This window comes from Plectropomus leopardus, chromosome 1, assembly GCF_008729295.1.
Source record: "Plectropomus leopardus isolate mb chromosome 1, YSFRI_Pleo_2.0, whole genome shotgun sequence".
Classification (NCBI taxonomy): Eukaryota; Metazoa; Chordata; class Actinopteri; order Perciformes; family Serranidae; genus Plectropomus; species Plectropomus leopardus.
The window spans coordinates 25,226,154-25,246,063 of NC_056463.1; the positions used below are offsets into that span (position 1 = coordinate 25,226,154).

Below are 19,910 nucleotides of genomic sequence, written 5' to 3' on the forward strand. Positions count from 1 at the left end.
CTCTCAACGGATGGATCCATATCTGTCGGTGTTAAATTATGCATGCCATAACTCAATAATGAAACAACGTAAAGATGGGCAGCCGCGGAACTGACATGGGATAGGACCGGTCCAACGCTGTAATGTCATCAGCTTTTGATCTATGATAATTATGATACCTCGGTATGCGTTTAGGCCACAGCGTCCAGACATGATTTATTTATAGGCACCCGCTATGCAGTCTAAAAGAAATCACATAGCAACTGAGTGATCCTTTAACTGCAACCATAGGAAATCAGTTTTTGGTGTTACATTTAACCTTTTATAGGACGATTTAAATACTGGAAGTTGCTAAAAATCCTACATGTACCTTAACAAAGTTATCCTTAAGTAAGAACCACTTTCTGGTGATTGAAAACCTTTGTTTCCTTCAGGTATATTTTATGCCTGGTTCTGATTTACGGTGGATGGATGAGGATGAATGGATGGATGCAAATCCTTAATGTTGTCATGGGGGTTGACTGGATGTTTTATGGTCATTCACTTAGCTGACAGCATACAACAGCTTACAAATCAAATTGAAGGGAAAATGAAAGAACTAAAATGACTTTTTTCAAAAGGATGAATGCAAAAACAGGCTTTGGCATTGCATAATACAGTGTGCTGAATTCTTTATTTCTGCCTTGAATCTGCACTGTCTTAGGTAGAGTAATACATATTTTACAACATAAGGACTCCTAATATATTAGATAAATATGCTTTAATAATGAGAAACATTTTTCATACCAACTAATACGTTTGTTACATGAATTTAAACTAAAAAATAATCCTATTTAACAGACAGAAAATAAATAAAAGCTATACTGTATGAACTTTCTTCTATTTAATGGCTCCTCTTACATATGTTTAGTATCAAAGGGCTAATAGTGCAGGATTCTTAACTATCAGATGTGATATATAATTTAATGTCACTGATTTTGCAACTATGTTATCATGACTGTAACTTGGCAGAAATAAGACCAAAATTTTACTATGAATAAAATAAATTAAAATAATGTTTTGATATTTAGTTAATAAAATTGAAAGTTTTGATACTCAGTTAATAATCCTAAAATGTTATTTGTGTTTCCAACTGGGTATATTTGGAGGTTGAAAGAGGGGAAACCCTGCTTTGTGTCTCTGCTGCTACATGCATGTCGGTACCCATCCTGTGTTGACTACGTACGGAGTCAACAAAGAGAACTACGGCAGAGAACATGGGCACCAACACACACACACGCACACACATACAGTCTAATGCACAGCGGAGGGCTTCACCACGGTTTCCTCACGTCTCTTTCTACTGCTTAGCCTGCTTAACATGCCTCACAGCCTGCCATGCTTAACTCAACCTCTGATCAATGTGTGTGTGTTGGTGCGTGTGTTTGTGTGCGTGTGTGCAAATGTTCTCTCATTGTTGCCCTGTGTTTGGGTTAAATAAAGAAAATCTGCCAGCCATACAAAAGTACTAGGGTTGAAGCGTAAGCCTCAGCTACACTATTTAACTGTGCAACTAAGCGTGCGTATATGCATGTGTCCACTCCAGCATAGTAAATGATATCTACACTGCAAGTGATGTCATTTGTTGCAACACTGAATAAACCAGTAACCCTTCACTACATTTTCCTACATATAGACAGACAGAGTGTTCCTATGGGAGTCAGAATGGGGCGAAAACTGGAAAGCCAACTGTGTTATAATATTCAACACAAAGTTGACAAGTTTATGGGGCAATGAAGATGTGGCAATGACTTCAGAACTGATAAAAAAAAAATGTATATAATGTAAAATCTACTTGCATAAACACAATATCTAAAATTCAGATTCAAAATATATGCATCTACAGAGGTATGCAAACACACACACAAACACCTTTGATGTGTCTTGGTGTGTTTTATATTATCTTTAAAACAGCCAACCTGAAGAGGGCAGTGTTGGTCTGCTGAAGAAATTACACCCTGTCAACCACGGTGCGTGTTCGTGTGTGCAGTAGACGGAGAGTATGTGCGCATACCTGTGTGTGCGCATACCAGTGCATACACATGTGCTTATGTGCTTGATTATGGAAAGACAGAGGAAGCTTCAATCATTTAAACAGTGATCACCGGGAAGTGAAAAAGAGGTGGAGGGCGTTTTGATGTGAGCAGCCAGCGGCTCACTAACACAGAGTGAAACAAGGCTGTAACTGTCATCATGAGAGCTGGACGCAGTAGAGATTGGTGTGTTTTTGTGCAAGACAGAGGGAGAAACAAAGACAGAGAGTTTGGCAGTGAGACAGAGTGAAGAGTTGAAGCTTACATCCAAGTAAAAAGTTAAATAGAGAGAGCGTGCATGTGAGAAAGTGAACAAAAAGACTGTTATGCATTTGTCTAGTGTGTGTGTGTGTGTGTGTGTGTGTGTGCTGCAGTGAAATAACTGATTTAAAACTGCATTTTATTGACAGGTTGCCATTCCCTGTTTGCAGTGAAGAATATGATAGGATGATGGGCGCAGGCCGCAATACCACGGCAGTTACTTGATACACCACACAGCAGAGAGAGAGAGAGAGAGACAGAGAGAGAAAAAGAAAGAAAGAAAGAAGTTTTATTGTTCATAGCAATATTGTTGTAATTGTCTTTTAATGCTTTGGCAACAATGTTTTTGAAACTTTCGTGCCAATAAAGCTCTCTGGATTGAAAAAAATAAATAGATAGAGGAGAAGATGGAGAGAAGGTGGGGAAGCCAGGCAAGAGAATACAAGGAGGAAAGATAAGGGAAGAGAAGAAAGAGAGGGGTGGTACAATGAAGGGTAAGAACGCAGAGGGAGTAGAAATGCAGAGGGAAAAAGAAAGAAAGAGAGAGCAAGAGAAACAAAAGCTGCTTTATTTGAATGAAAAACAGAAAGAGAGAGAGAGAGAGAGAGAGAGAGAGAGAGAGAGAGAGAGAGGGGAGAGCTTTGATAACACCTCTCCTAAATAATTAAGAGTTTGACTTCCTGTCTGTGGCTCCCTAATGCAGAGACCGTCTGGAATGGAACAATGAGATCAGGTTCTCACACACACACACACACACACACACACACACACACAAATGCATATGCACAGATGGACAAACACACATATGGACACACAAAAATCTCAGTGTGGCGCAAGGCCGGGGAGTTGAGAGGGAAAAAGGACTGAATGATCCCCTTAAAAGTCACTACCTTTTTTACATACACATCTTTTATTTGTGTTGTAACGATTTTCTAAATCTTTTGACAATGATAGCTGCTACTTTGGTGGCATATTTTTGTATTATTATTTATATAACTATTTTGTGAATTATTTTTTCTTTATATCAGAGAAATATCTCAAAAAAGCTACATTTTTCTATAGAAAAAAAAAATCAGTCACTCATTAATGTATCACTCCATTCCCAGCTTTTTAATTTAGCTTGAAAGTAAATATTGACATGTATACTCATTTTGCTTGACTCGGAGGGAAAAAACAAAACAAAACTCTTCAGCTCAGACCAAGCTGGGTAACACATGGATCCACAATATTTCAGATAGCATCGTCTTTGTGGAGGACTGCTCCAGTGAGTTCCATCTTTACTCCATCTTCTTCTGCAAGCCGACTAAACTTGTCCTTTTGCTGCACTTTTAGAAGTTAGAGGCAGAGGTTATGAAGCCAGAGAATGTGGTTGAATGAAAAACTCCACATACTGTAACGCTGATACGTCTCATGAAAGACAGATTCTGGATTGATACATGAAAAGCAAAGTTCTTGCCTATCTCCTCTCCTCCTTTTCCCATGTCTACATGCCTGTACCTATAGCGTGGACCAATCAGAGCATGAGCTACAGGGGAAACGCATTAATAAATAAAAGAACATACTCTATTCCCTGCTGTTCTGAATTAATAATGAGCCTACAAAAGACCAATTAAACACATGATTAATGCCATAATCTATATAATTGCAGGCAATAATTCATTGTGAGCTAATGATAGCAATACTTAATATCGATTCACATGGGGTGTCTTTGTACAGTAGTGCTTAATTCTTTCTATGAAGTGTCTCTTTTCAGAACTGCTAAAAATGCTTGTAATGTGAGTCTATGCTTTTCCTTTGGCACCCAAAAAAATAAACTGAAAATGGTAGAAGCCACTAATTTATTTTCATAATTTTTCATTCTGACATCTTAGAGGCTGATGCTTACTTTGGAAATTTATTTCTAACACTACAAACCAGTTAGAAGCAACATCACTATTTGTAACATTATTACTGAACGGTGAACGATGATTCCAAATAAATGTGACATTCTTCATGAATTGAAGTAAACAACACAAGCATTTTCGCAAAAAAATTAGGATTTAAAAAATGTCAGTACACAGTCTCATGCACATGGGTGTGTTTGATGATCTCTGCTCAAGTGGAGCTCATGCACATGCACAAGCTCTAGGTGTGCTACATGTAGGCCTAAGTGTTTTATATTGTAACTTGTTAGCATAAAGATTTATATTATACTGCACAAATCTGTCAGAGTTTGTAAACAATGTTTTCTTATAGTTTTGCTCTTAAATGCTCCTCCCAATCAGTATTTTCATCATTTTTGGAGTCTTTGTTCATTGTGGAAGCATACGAGAATAATAGTTTTCTTCAAACATTCGATATAACATGTCTTGTATTACTGATATACAAATGGTCATTTTGCTGGTTAGCTATTCTTTTCAGGGAGAAGTGGCAAAATGCCAGTCATAGGTGGGCAGTGTTAAAGATGTATTTTTTGTGGCATTGCTTTGGAGATGTAAAACCTTTTTACTGAACTGAAGAAAACACTAAATGTCTTAGAGTTTTAATTGTTAATGCCTTACAGGTGAAATTTGGGATTTGTGTTTACAGCCCTGTATTTTTATATCTTTATCATAAACTAATACAGTAGGTATTCTCAATACAATGACTGTATTACTATTACTGTTTCATCATTAAAAATAATAGTACTTTTGTTATGATGATCATTTTAATAGTGAATTGATATTAACCTTTTTTTACAGATTAACGCCTAGCAGACCAAAGTGATCAAAATAAGTTATAACACTGCAAGAGTGATTTAATGTAAAATCTACATTTGTGTAGCTAAAAAAGCCAATTTCTCCAGTTTCTGTAGTTTGAATGATTGAATAAGCTCTTGGAGCCTCTGTCACTGACAGCATTGAGAATCATCAGAGAAACGCAGCGAGGATGAATAATGACATATTAAACATTAAGGATGAAAGAGTAGCACAGCAATTATTTCTGTTCATATTTCACAGAAAACACTTAGATACATCCATCCATCTTTCTATCTGTTCCATTCTTTCTTCCTTTTCTCCTTCACTTTGTTTCAAAAAGCGTCATTTTGTGCACCTTTCACCCCCTCAGTTCATACAATTTTGTGTCTCTCATTATTGGAATTTGGAATGTATTTCAGAGTTTTTCTCATTTTTAAGGGGGTCCTCTAAACAAAAATACAAATTCTTATTTTTAAAAAATCTAATTTTACTGTTGAGGCTACTACCCACCCACCTCAGTACCCCACCCTCCCTTTACTGCTCTGTTTTTACTTTCAACTGTGTTGTTTTTGTATTTCTGTTTGTATGTGCACCTGGTGGCATGAATCTGCTTGAAGGGCTATGATTTATCAGCAATAACACAAACTGTTTTATTAAATAAATGTTTTATTTGTGTGTTTGTCTTTTTGAAATTTGTCTGTAGTGACCATAAGAAGACGATCCATTTCAGATCTGTTGTTATAGTAAAACACTGTCAGTTAGCAGACATTGCTGTCAAAACACAGGACTGCAAAAAATTAAAACACGGAAAGCTGTTCCTAAAGCATACAAGTTGTTACAAAGGCAACTGCAATGTGGAGAAACAAGAGCAGGAGAGAGAAAGACCGAGTGAGAGAGACAGACAAAGAGCGAGGGAAAGACAGCCCCAGTAGTGGTTTTGGCTGAATACGCAGGGTTTTCCAGTGTCTCACTGGGGGACAGGGGAATTTCACACACGCATGCTGGTTGCTTACACTGGCACATGGGGCTGGTACAGTATTACAGCACATTACCATCTCTATTTGGCATTGTTTGCTTTGCCTCATGCCTACACATACAAACACACATGCTCCTGCACACACAACTTCTGACCATACAAGCCAACCACAGGCACCATGGGAATAGTCTATTGGCTACTGGCACAGCCGTTGCCTGGTCTGAGTCCAAGACAGAGCAGAGAGCAGAGCTGTAAAGGGAAAATGCCACCAAATTTCATCGTCAAAAGATGTCATCACTCGGTGAAATTAAATATGTAAAAATCAAATCAGCTTTTAAACACTTTCAGTGTTTAAATTTTAAGTTTAACTATCCATATTCCAGGAGTACACCTGTCCACTGCGATGATTTGCTTTTGGCATTTCTCTGCTGTGTCCCTGAAATTTCCAGTTTTGTACAACAACAAACATTTGCTTTACAAAACCTCATGCAGGTGTTTGTGTCTGCTTGTGTTTGTGTGTGTGTGTGTGTGTGTGTGTGTGTGTGTGTGTGTGTGTGTGTGTGAGTGAGTGTGTGTTGTGACTGATGGCACAGGGCCAACAACACAGCTCCTCCTCAGGGTAGATAAAACAAGACCCACAAATCACCCAGTTCTGACACCACCATGTTTGTGTGCAGATCTACAATATTAAGACAAGCCGACACTTGCGTTCGTCTGTGTGTGTACTTTCTGTATTTGTTTTGTTGGAGCACTGGGTCTTAAACTCCATTTGTTCTGCTGTTTTGAGTTTTTCTCATGTGTGTTCCTAGGTATGTGAGCTCGAGATTGTGCCGGTCTATTATGTTTGAGTGTGCTTCTGTTTTTTGTGTGTCTTTGTTTCCTTATTGTGTGAGTGCTCATGTGAGTGTGTTTGTGTCTGTGTAAGGGGCTGGGCCACAGACAGAGTGGCGGGAATCAGGTGTAAATTCAGTCATTAGATGGCTTCCAGAAACCAGCATACATAAATAAATGCATGACAAAGGAAAAAAAGAGAAAGGGGAGAGGATAAGAGGAGTGGACAGATAAGCAGAGAGGAATAAGAGGATGAGAGGGGTACAAGAGGAGAAGAACAGGAGGAGTAAGGAGATGATTTAAAGATGGGAAAGGAAAAGAGTATAGGGAAGAATATGTGAAGTGTGAGGTGAACAGGTGAAAGAAGTAACAAGTGCAGGAACAGGAGGAGTAGAGGAAGATAAGAAAGGGGAGAAAAGAAAGAGAAATAAGTGATAGAGAAGGAAGGGTCTTAAGGAGGAGAAGAGGAGAGAACAGGGATGGGAGAAAGCCCAAGGAACCAAAAGAGTTAAAGAACAGAGGAAAAGCAAGGTATTTGATAAAATAAGAATCTTACCAGTCACAGTATAATTTCTGGGCCCATCAGTGTGTGTAAATATGGTTCCAACACCAGTCTGGTTCAGGTGGTACCACTGTATGTTTCCATTGGGATGAGTCGGTTCAGACCAACTTAAACAGAGGGAGGAGGGGCTTGACGCTCTGACCACTGGAGGCTGCACGCCCTCTGGGACTCCCTGGACTGTCACAGCCACCACCTAAACACACATGGACACAAACATACACACAGGCAGAAGAAAACACACACAAATATGAATCTAAAATATAACAGATTTCTGATATTTTACAGAATGTTAAAAGTGTGGGGAACAGATGGATTTCTGCTGAGACCATTTATGAATGCAATTAACATGATCACAACCCAATAAAAAACTGCATCCAGATTCTGGGATTCTTTTCTAAGGTAATAAAGACCTTGTTGACGACAGAAAAAGACATTTGCTGGTGATTTAATTTATTTCCCAAAAAATAAAACAGAACGGTAAAATGTAGGCAGGAAGGCATTTTTTGTGTTATAACCTGCTGTTGATAACAGACAAAACAGGGAACAAATTAAACCAAAACACAAAGTATCCACAACTGCACTATGGAAGAGCCAACCAACTGACCAACCAAATATCAAATCAATACATACATTAATTTGCAGATAAGCTTCCATTAAAATGTAATCCTATCAGTTCCTTCATTTTGTACATTATATTAAGACTGTAATAATTAATGTGTAGGATTTGGGGGGGGCATGGTCTTCATTTAGAAGTGGCCTGAGAGAAGAAGCTCTTCTGTTGGTGTTGGAGTCCAAAGTATCTGCACAGTCAAGTGTGCAGGGGGCTCAAAACACAGCCCTGAGGCACTCCAGGTGTTAAGGGTGAAAGCGGTGTGTCCATCCACTCTCACCACCCGGGTCAGGAAGTCAAGGATCCAAATGCACAGTAATGTATTTAATCCCAACTCCTTGAGCCTTGTGACCAGCCAGGAGGGAGCTATGGTGTACAATGCTGAACTGCTGTCAGTGTGCAGCAATTTCACATCGCTCCCCTTCTTTTCCAGATGAGACAGGGAATGTGTGCTATGGTGTCTTCCACTGATATTGGTTGGGACGGTAGGTAAACTGTTGTGGGTCCAGTGTGTCTAGTTAGGAGCAGATATAACACTTAACCAGCTGTTCAAAGAACTTCATCACTACAGAGATAAGTGCCAACGGGCAGTAGTCTTTCAGGCAGGCTGGTCTTGTTATCTTGGGCACAGGAATAATAGTTGACTCCTTGAAGCATGTGGGGACAACAGACTGAGCCTTAATGCCATACAACACCAAGCTGAGAATTTGCCGTCTATGCACGCTGGACCACTAGTGAGAGTCTGCGGCCCAGTTTCGACCCTCATTGGCTTTTTTTATGCCAGTTAAGCATGTTAAATCGGCGGCGGCAGCCATGGAGCCTGACGATGAATAAAATCACTCTAATTGGCAGTTCAACTCAGCGCACAAGAAGAGAAACGGAAGTGAAAAATGTAAACAAACAGCTAAAGTTAAGAGAAAGAGACTGAGACAAACTTGTTATATGAGGTAAGACTGTTTTACTTTAACCACTTAACTCTTAACAGAAATATTTCCACATGGTTTGTTGTTCACTGGCACACAGTAAATATGCTTTGCTCTTTCAATATTGGATTGTGTTGTTAATGTGCTAACTTGCTAACTAGTGTCACTGTGGTCTTCCAGTTTTCAGTTTTGAATGACTATTACAGATGACCACTGTTTGCTGGTATGTAGAGTGATTTCCTCTCATGCAGTCACAGAACATATGTGCTTGTTTGCTGTGGGTTTGGTGTGTTCCTGTACTTTCTGATGTTGGCTTGGCGTGTCCAGCTATAAGGAGCTGTTGTCCTTGTCCAACATAGTGAATGTATAATTACCATATTTTAATATGTTTTACTATGTCTACAATCTGTACACTGAAGAATTTATAAGCAACACTATATGTTAATCCTAGAATCCAATGACCTAGCGGGAAGAATGTTATGAAAGGTGTAAATATGTGTAAAAAAGTAAATAAAAAAATGGCAGAGTGCGAAGGCAATGCTTTACAGTGTGGTACTTGTATATTTTTTGGCAATTTTACCTAGAGCAGTACACCAGTGAGAAAGAGTTTGTCTGCTTCTAGTGTAAGGATTATCTCTACAGAATGTTACTCATTCTAATGGCAACATGGATATTGTGCCTTAGTTGACCTACTCCATCTCTTAAGCATTTCTACATGACAAAGAACTCAACTGAAAGCTGCTTTAGCAGTGCACCTTGTGAGGTGAAAAATCACTGCTTTTTAGCACACTGTTGTGAGTGACCATCTTATTGTAAATTCCTTGTGTAGTATCTGTGGGCCCCTGTGAACGCTGGGTGAATGTGGAGACCACAGAATCACAGAGCAATCTGCTGCTAATGGCAACAGGGATATCCTGCCTTAATAGACTGTCACTAGCACTTCCCCCACCTGTCCCACACAGTGCTATGCAATTAGAAGACTGCTACTACAACTAAGGAGACACATGCGCACACACATAAACACGCGCACACAGGTACATGCAGGTATGCGCACGCAAACACAAAGAGGTGAAAGAGAGGAAACAGAAAAGGAGGCAGAGAAGAAGAAGATAAGGAAGATGCAGGGGAAGTGTAGTATCAATCAGTGAGTGCCTCAGTGTGCTGTTAACTTCGATGTCGGTCAAGATTTTGCTCAATTGTAAAGAAAATACAACCACTATATGCAAGTGTACACTAAACTTGATTTAAAGTTCAGTTAACTTTTCTTTCGGTGGACAACCTAACTCTGACTTACAGAGATTAGCATCTAGAGTAAATTGAAACAGAAACATTTCATTCAAATGTGGTTGCTAATCAGACCATAGAATGTAGAAATAATGGATGCAGCGACCGTGAGCTCACCCATAGGTTTGTGGACTGTGGCTTTAAAGCCTTGAGTTACTCATTTCAGCTGTCACCATCTTGTTCTTTTAGAGCCATAAGTGACCATATTTGAGGAGCATTTGCAGCTGTGGAGGAGCGAGGGGTGGATCTGACTCTCAGACTGCCTTGCAGAAAGTTTGTTGCTGAAGTGGCCCCGCCCTCAAATGTAAATGGGTGTGAAATAAATAAAAATCAGCCCCCACATGAAACAAAATGTGTCATGAAAGGGTAAATTAGCTTTAGAGACTTAAATTAGTTTTTTTGTACCAGGTTGTTCACATGTTATGTTGTGCATTTTAACATGGGTGTCTATGGAAATTTGCTTTGTTTTGGAGCCAGCCTCAAATAGACATCAAATTTGATGACCTGCAGGTTCTGGCACTTCCACAACTGCTTCACTTTTCAACCATGGAGGTTGAGACTTGAATAAGACACAAGAACCTGAGTAATTCAGGTTCCCGTAGTGATACTACAAGCCTCTAAACATGTTTGATTTGAAATAGATTCATGCATCTTATAGTTTATTGATGGGGTAGATAGATAGAATGTAGTGTGAACCGCACAATAGATCATCAACAGTTCCAAAAAATATGATATATAGATGATCAAATTTCACTCATGTCATAAAAAGGTCACTAGGGTACTTTCATCCAGCCCTACTCCTCTACACAAAGGAATGAAAACTTGCAGGGACACATGAAAATGAGATTGTGAGAAACAGAAAAAAATAGAGAAGGGGGAATGTTGAACACCAGATGACAGTTGTTGTAAAGGAGAGACTGGTGTTTGGACAGTGGCAAGCAGTGAGGATGAGAGCAGTTAAGAGAGGAACGTGACAACAGTTGGGAGAAACTGAAGAGTGCAGCGTTGGGATCACAGCAACGACAGGAGACAAATAGCAGAGAGAACAGGACAAAAGGATTCGAAGACAGAGGAGGACCAATCGCTCTTCCTCCCTCTCTAAGTGACCAACCGTATTAGATCAGCACCTTCTGTTGTCACAGCAGGTGTGCATTTGTGTGTGGCTGTGTTTGTTAGTCTGTTCCGGTGTGTTTGTGTGTGTATGTGAGGGGGCTGATGCCAGGTAATTGCGGTGGTGTATTAGGTTAGCCCAAGTTATCCCATAATTGGGACTGTTTGGCCAATTTTCACTGGTGTACAAACTAATCCAACTCACTCCCTTTCCACCCTCTGCTGGGAGTGTGTGTCTTTGTGTGAAATTATATGTATGTGTGTGCGTGTGAGAGAGAAAGGAAGACAGAGATTGAGTTTGTGGTGTAGCTGTATATGGCTTTAGGAGGGTTTGGGTATGTTCTCCTGGTCATGTAGTTTTCAGCTAAATGGAAACAAGTTCCCAGGCAGGATGGTCAAGGAGCCTGCTTTCATAGGGAAATGGTTTTGCTATAAAAGGTCAGTGGTCTGAAAATGACCTGTGCTGGTAGCCTGTGAAAAGAGCCAGCCACACCTGCAAACAGAAAAATCACCTAATACATACAACATACAACAAATACATATGACCTTTCACACAACATTTTGATATATTAAATAGAATAATTTCATATATATATATATTTCTTTTCTAGCCACACTTAGAGCTAATCTTTGTCATGTCTCTGTTTGATTGTGTGTGTGTTTGCTGCTCATCTCCATCACTCTCTGTTTCAACACAACTGGCAGATATGTGGAATAAGTGGACTATGTAATTAAAAAATCTACATATAACACACACCAGTCAAGATGCACATACAGTTTATATCCATGTCCGTGAAAACATGGATGCTTCATGCACATCTTTGCACATCTGCAACTTTGTTGCAGACAAATGTCTTTCTGCTCACTAATGCTGTGTCATTACTAAAGTTGTTTGTCTAGCGATTGACAGGCCTCCTTAGCGTGAATTTCTCACCTAGATGGTTCACCTTCTTTACCTGGGCTCCACTCTTTGTTTGGCTCTGGCTGCTCTGGCTGCTCTGGCTAGCTACCACATGATAATTATTTTAAACAGACTATTGGCTACTCACAAGCCTTATCATAAGTACATCAGTAATGATACTGACTTTTCGGGTATGGAAACCAAGCAAGGGCAAAATTAGGTGGAGAGGAATGCAAAAATATTCACAAATCAGCACATGCCATCATTGATATACATTTACAAAACTTGAAAAATGAATGCCTGAAATAATAACAGTCACTATGTACATACAGTTTAGGGGAAAGCCTACAACAATGTTGATACATTGGTCTTGCTCTCTCTTTATCTCTCTGACCATTTACCACTTCTTTCATTTGCACTGCACTATATCCATCCATTCCTATTTCATCCATATCATCATTCTCCCCAGCATTTATTCAATGTATACATTAAGCCATCCATTATTTATTTATCTATCAACGCCCCACAACCTGTTTTAGCAACTGTACTTCCATCTCACCCTCTCTCATCCATCCATCCCTCCAGTGACACATTTACAGCCTTCGTCTTTATGTAAGAATGTGCTCATCAAAAATAATGAGATGTTAAATTAGCTTTAAAAAAAGCCAGAAAGACAGTTTTCAACGTGAGCTTTCATCACCCCTAAGCTGGAGAAATTAATTGTTGTGGTGATATCAGCTCTGCTACAGCCAGGGAGATAGCGAGGGGGAGGGGAGGGGGGTTCTGTGTGAAGCTATTATGGACGCTATCACACACATCAGGTAGGCTCAGCAAATCCAGAGCCTCACATACAGGGGGAGAGCGGAAACAAAGCTAAATAAAAACTTGTTCCGACATGGGAACGATACAGAGTTCACACGGTGTGGAAACATCACACACTGTAATTTCTGAACAACAAAGGTCAGACACAGGTTTAAAAACTGTAAAATATCACTTGGAGAACAACTGAGCACCTGAATTTCAATGAAAACAAAATCCAGAAAACAGCATCTGAGGAGGCTTTCATAGGAGGTATTTCAGGTGTGTAGGAGAAAGAATCCAAATCACAAAAGTAGCTCTTGCACACTGTTAATTTGTATGGTAAATTTATTGATTTGCTATATTTTGGTTGAACTGGTGCAAAAGCTTAATTTTTCTTTTGACAGACCCCGTCTCTTGAAGCACTGTTCTCTCTGAGATGTCTCACACACACACACACACACACACACACACACACACACACACACACACACACACGCACACACACACACGCTCACACCAACACTTTATTTTTACACACCTGTCTTTTCTTTTAATTGTTCAGCCCAAATTAAAGAAATGAACTCAACTACAGAGTAAAGTGGTGCTTAGTTCAGTGAAGCTCAGTCCATCTTGAGAGGAGCCATTAAATAATCATATGGGGAATAATGTCTTTATGCAATGAGGTGCTACAACAGAGTAAGGTTTTGGAAAGTGTGATTGTGTGTGTGCCGTTGTGTGAAAAAGAGAGAGAGCTCTACATGGAGGCCTTGCAGGACAGAGAAAATCAAATGGGGCATTTCCACCAGCAGATCGGTTCAGTTCAGTTCAGTTCTGTAAGCATTTTTTTGTGTTTCCATTGTGAAAAGTGGATGGTGTCTTTGGTACCTTTAGAACCATCTCCATTTTTGTCACCCCTCTACTTGGGGTACCTAGCATACTGATCTGGCACTATAAAGTAGAGCTAGAAATGCTGCAGTCCGTTGATTGGTCAGTAGAGAATCAACACTCAGGGCAGAGCAGAGGCTGGTTTAACCACTGTTCATACTGTGACAAGTTTTTTACACTACATGTTTTTTACATTACATTTACATTATTAAACTATACCTAGAAAATGAAAGGATGTTTTGCAGCCTCTAGCAAAACCTCTGTTTTTTGATGAAAATGCAGCCAAATAGTCCAGAGAAGAAACAAACAGAAAAGACCTACCCCTTTTAATTGTAGGTGCAGTCTTACTGCTCCTACAATACAGTGCCGCCTATCAGTCTTTCAATGGTATTTGATATTTCAAGCTTTATGAATAGGCAGGCCAGCCCAGTTCTGTGTATTTCCTTTGAAAGCTCCAAACTTGTGACAGAGGTAAGCATAAGGATGGCCAAAGAACCTGCTATTAAGCAAATACTGTGATGCAATGTACTAAAGTCTGACACAGCAGAACAGTAATGACACAAACACATATGTAGCCTTACCTTTGCACTGTCGGTACAACCAGCCCGGTTACAGACCCTCAGCTGGTAACTGTACTCATGGAAAGGCCTGATCCCACCCACATCAGTGAAAGTGTTTTCATCACCACGGTAACGCTCTTGTCCATCACGCAGTATAACATAGTGGGTGATGTCCCCTGGTGAAATGGAAAAGGTACTTGTTCATACTCAATGTCAAATTTACCACAATAATTAAAAGATATAAAACATTTTAAAGTCCAAATCCAGATTAACCATGAACACCCTTCCACTGAAGTTTATTCAGCTGAGCCACATCTACAGAGAAAATTATTTTCAGTGATACATGCACAGATACACACCATTTGGCCTGGCGGGTGCTTGCCATTGCAACTGAATGATGTCATCTCGTTCACCTAAGCGACTCCAGCGAGGCGGTGCCACTCCCCACGGTTTGTCTTCACTGGTGGTCACTGCTGTAACATCACTGGAGCCTCGTCCAAAGCTGTTCCAGCCCCTCACTCTGTACTCATAGGTGGTGAAGGGCTCCAGGTCAGAGTCTGTTAGAGAGAGAGATAGGAAAAAAGGACAGAAAAAGGGGACAATTGTCAATACATTGATTAATAAATTATCTACCAACAGTGCAATGCTTACAACTGATCACATGTGCTTAATACTGTAAGTGCACACATAGTTAAAACTCTAACTCCAGTATCTTGGGTGCAATACTTTAATCTTATTAAACAGTTTGTAAATAGGATAAAGTTTCATTAGTATGTGGCTCTGAAAAAAAAAAAGATAAGACATGTATAATATGCTATGTACTCCACACCAAGCAAATCTTCATGTATCAAAATAATTCTGATGGATTATAATTATAAAATCTGGTAAGCAACCTGTTGTACAAAAGGCACAAATTTTGACTCTTTTGTACACCATGCATCCAATGAAGCTTATGGCAGACATGTTTATTTAAAATAATGTGTACTAGCAATAGTTCTATCTTTGGATATGGGCTTTCTAGGTATCGTATTGCCAATGTGAGCACGTTACATGGACATATACCAAATATATTCACTACCACTGGTGCATAGTTGTAAACGTCAGGCCGTTACAGAAGCATTCTTGGAGACGTGTTCTGACAACCCCTTCTGCTGAGGTATACATACAGGAGCATATATACATACAGATGCACTTCCATACGCTCACACGCATGCATGTGCATTATTTTTAGGAGTGTTAAGGGACTGTTGCTGTAAATGAGACCATGTTTTAACCACCAGTCTGGGACTCTTGTCTTTACTGCTGCGATAACTGAAGCAGCAAAAGACACATGGTGGCACACACATGTAAATAAAACACTGAATGTGTGTGCATACCTGCATGCATAAAAACTGAATTTCTGAGTTTGATTTAACAACTTATTCCAAAAAGCATAAATATAAACTAGGTGTGGACAATGCAGTACATATTTATAGCACTGATTACACATGTGGAGCTATCTGTGTGTGATTCACCTTAGGTTTTTCTCCCTTAGCAGTATAGCATGATACCCTGTGTGTGTGTGTGTGTGTGTGTGTGTGTGTGTGTGTGTGTGTGTGTGTGTGTGTGTGTGTGTGCATGAGAAACATCTGGTGTATGGTGGGTGGCGACAGCTTTATGTGCCTCTGCCCAGATGGTGTCACAGCATTGCCTAGAAACTCTTATCCTAACCGCCCCATGCCGCACACAAACACATACACACACACACACACACACACAAACACATTCACTTCAGAAGCACACTTAAATGGTAACTTACTAGACACTAACACACACACAAAAGACATGTAATTATTGCACAACTACCTATACACACACATAACATCCACAACCACAATTAGTCCAGATTAAACAGATGTAACTATCCAGATAAATAGATAAATAATGTGTGGACAGACTGAAAATCCTGACACACTCACGCCCACCAACACACACACACACACACACACACACACACACACACACACACACACACACACAGTTCCCTTTGGGCTGATAAATAGTAGAGAATGTTGAAATGGCATTTAAATGCCCATCTCTAAGTTTTAATGACACACAAGTGTACAGCACAGAGAGAGTTACCACGTTAACAGCTATCAATGTACACTGCAACAGCTGTCTTGGTGTGTGTGTGAGAGTGTGTGGAAGGGCATCTGTCTCCAAAAGCACATTGACTCACATTGATTGCAGCGGCTGACACATTTAGTGTAAATGCAGAAGTGGTTTCTGCAGGCTAGAAATTTCTGTGAGCAGTGTGTTTCACAGACGGCTATGTTCTTTATTAGTTATTCTTCATAGTGACTCGGAGGACTGACGTGAGATCCCCAATGCCCAACAAAGCCATAGGTCAGAGGCAGGGATGCAAATATATTATGAATGGTCAAAATATTTAAAACTCAATTGCATTAAGCTAAACACTGACACCAGAAAATACTATTATGTGATTAAAAATACACTTACAATGAGCTGAATTGCAATGCTGCTAACTTTAGGCATTCATTGTTGGTCTGCATCTTGTAGCTACAACAGCATGTGTGTATTTGAAAGTCAGAGAAAACTACTTTTTTAACATCACTCAGGAAACGACTTAACTGAAATACAATTCCTCATTTCCTCAGGAAAGAAATCAGTGGAGCTGCTCAGATCACTTACTGACAAAAAAAAATTCAATCAAAAATTTTAGTGTCCAAATACCAACAAGCTTACATGTTTGGAGCAAAGTGATAAGCAGTGATTGATAAGGAGGCTGAAAACTTGCTTGATCAATGAGCAATTGGTGAGTACGTTTTGAGAGATGATGAAACTGGCACATTTGTTTGGTGTCAAAACAACTGTATCAAAAGCAGTAGCTGTCTCATTATGGTTCGAAAAGCAGGCTTATTACCAAAGAACCTCAACACTTAGGTAAAGAAAGTTAAGGAAAAAATAGTTAAAAATGTTAAAAATAAACTATGCTAATTAGCATGGAAAACTACTGGCTCTTAATACCTCTGAACTGCAGCCCATTTTTACACTAAACACTCACAAAGCCACACTCAGACACACAGATTACCTGTATAGGTGTATCTGTTGGCATCTCCGCTGTACACCACCTCCTCATGTGATGGGCACAGGCTTCCCTCGTATTGCAGGTTCTCAGTGTGACTGTACACGTCTGCCATTTTGTTAGTGTTGTCACTTCTGTTTGTATGTGCAGACAGGCCCCCAGTGAGAGTTTCTTGAGTGGTGTTGCTGAAAGGTGAGTATGTTGTGGAGGGTGGGTCAGGGTGTGTGTGTGCAGACAGCACCCATGTGCAGGCGGTCGTAGATGGATCGAGGTCACAGGAGCCACAGTAAGCTGTAGATGCTGCCGCTACAGGACACACGGCACCCTGCAAACACTGGTGCTGCACAGAGGAAGAAGCAAGAGACAGATAAAGATGGAGAGAGTAGAGAAAAAAAGAAGAAATGAAAAGATGGAGTTAAATAGCAAGAGGGGGAGGGGAGAAGGGGACAGAAAGGGGGAACATTTAAACAATGGGCTTCAAAATATTATTTTCTACATTAATTGTTCTGCATGAATGCACACAGGCCATGGAAATGTATGATATAAAAGTTTACTATCCTAATACATAAATTCTGAAGCATCTCTCTAACACACACAAACATGCAGGATGTAGCGATATGCATGTTTGTGTGTATGCATGGTGGTAAGGATGGTCCTTAATGACATCATTAGAGCTAATGAGAGTTCCTACCCTTTGTCCCTGTGTGTGTGTGCCTCTCTTTGTGTATGTGTGTATGCATGTGCCTGTCTCATGCTGACTTAGGAACACACAAACACCACATGACCCCAGTTGATAAATGGAAGATGGCCCAGTCCCCAACTCCTGATGTGACAACGAGTGTGAGTTTGAGAGAGGAAGAGAGAGAGAGGGAGAAATTCTTTCTACCAATATCTGAATCTTTTTTTTTCCCACCAGAGTAGCTTGAATTTCTGAGGCTTGAAAGTCACTTATAAATTTAACACCTGCATTTATTGGCAATTGGGGTAAATGTCATATTTACAGGTGCATTTCAATTGCTATTGACTTTGTCCTTCTATACATGGCTAATTTAGTTTTTCCCTTTAATTTATGTTACTTTTCTTTCTCTTTTCTTTCTTTCTTCACTTCAGACTGCAGGCAAAAGTGACCCAAATCACTCAGAACTAGTTTTTTTTCATAACAGTGTGAATGGCACAAGTCACATGTATGTGTACATGTTGTTGTGTATGATATATTCTAAGCATTGCACATGTTATGAATATGTGCTGGACCCTAGGAAGAATAACAGCAGCAATTCTGCAGCTAATGGGGATCCTAAGTAAAACAAACAGAACAAAACAAACAACAAAAAACCCACATGCATTTAAATGTTTCAATTCTGATTTGGGCCATTTTCATATGAATAGTCTTTTCAGAATTCAAGCCACATTTACGTCACTCTAGATCAACATTCGTTTCAACTCTGCACTGGCGGGAGTCATTTGCTGAACGCAGACATGGAAAACTGCTGCGTGAGTGGAGGGACAGTGAGGTGTTTGATCTCACAAGTATTAGGGGTGACATTTCAATACAAGTAAAACCATTCACAACACGATGTCACCATTCCTGGCTCTGACTCTGCATTCACACACAACTCTGTACATAAGTTGCAGCCATAAAGAAAAAGCCATAATTAAAAATTTGGCTCCCTTTCCTATTCCTCCTTCTCTTCTGCTTACACATTTGTTGGCTTCCGCTGCACATCAACTTGTAAATCGAAAAGTGAACACGGCTTCATTGGCCTCCGTGTTTACTTTAATACATCAGCTTGCAGCGTATGTGGGTCAGTTCAGGAAAATTACACGTTCACACTGGAATCTGATATTGGCTGCTCTTAAAAAATAATGTAAGCAGCTGAACCAGAAAAATCAAATCACGGTAATAATTTCAAATAGAGCACAAAAGCTTACAGTGCGCATGCAGGAAATACCGATACAAAAAACTAATAAGACAAAAATAAAATTTCTAAAATGCAGCCTAAACATATCTGTTACGAGACTTGATCATTAATAAACTACAAATGAATGATTATTGTTGAGAGCTTGAGGATGCAAGACAAATGATCATATTATCATATTATTATTATTTTATCTTAAATGTGCATTCATCTGTGTAAAACAAAAAAATGACAGCAAAACAATGACAACTCTTTTTGAAATGAGGCTGCTAAAGAACAGGCTGCTAATATGACCCGCTCTTGAAGCACTTCTATCACATAATTAAACCACCATTAAGAAGAAAAAGAAGAACCTACTTTGTGGCACAACTAGGACAGTACACATGATTTTTTTTAAAGTGTATGAGAGCTAGAGACAAATTACTCCATATCTGGTA

At 39.6% G+C, this 19,910-nt stretch overlaps 1 protein-coding gene across 1 annotated transcript in view; it reads right to left on the reverse strand.

The window, feature by feature from the left end:
- ush2a (Usher syndrome 2A (autosomal recessive, mild)) overlaps nucleotides 1–19,910 on the reverse strand; it is a 230,540-nt gene that overhangs the window by 44,364 nt on the left and 166,266 nt on the right. Inside the window, 4 exon segments of the mRNA XM_042488321.1 lie at nucleotides 7,393–7,591; nucleotides 14,494–14,648; nucleotides 14,832–15,029; nucleotides 17,564–17,897. Coding sequence (XP_042344255.1) covers nucleotides 7,393–7,591; nucleotides 14,494–14,648; nucleotides 14,832–15,029; nucleotides 17,564–17,897 — 886 coding nt within the window.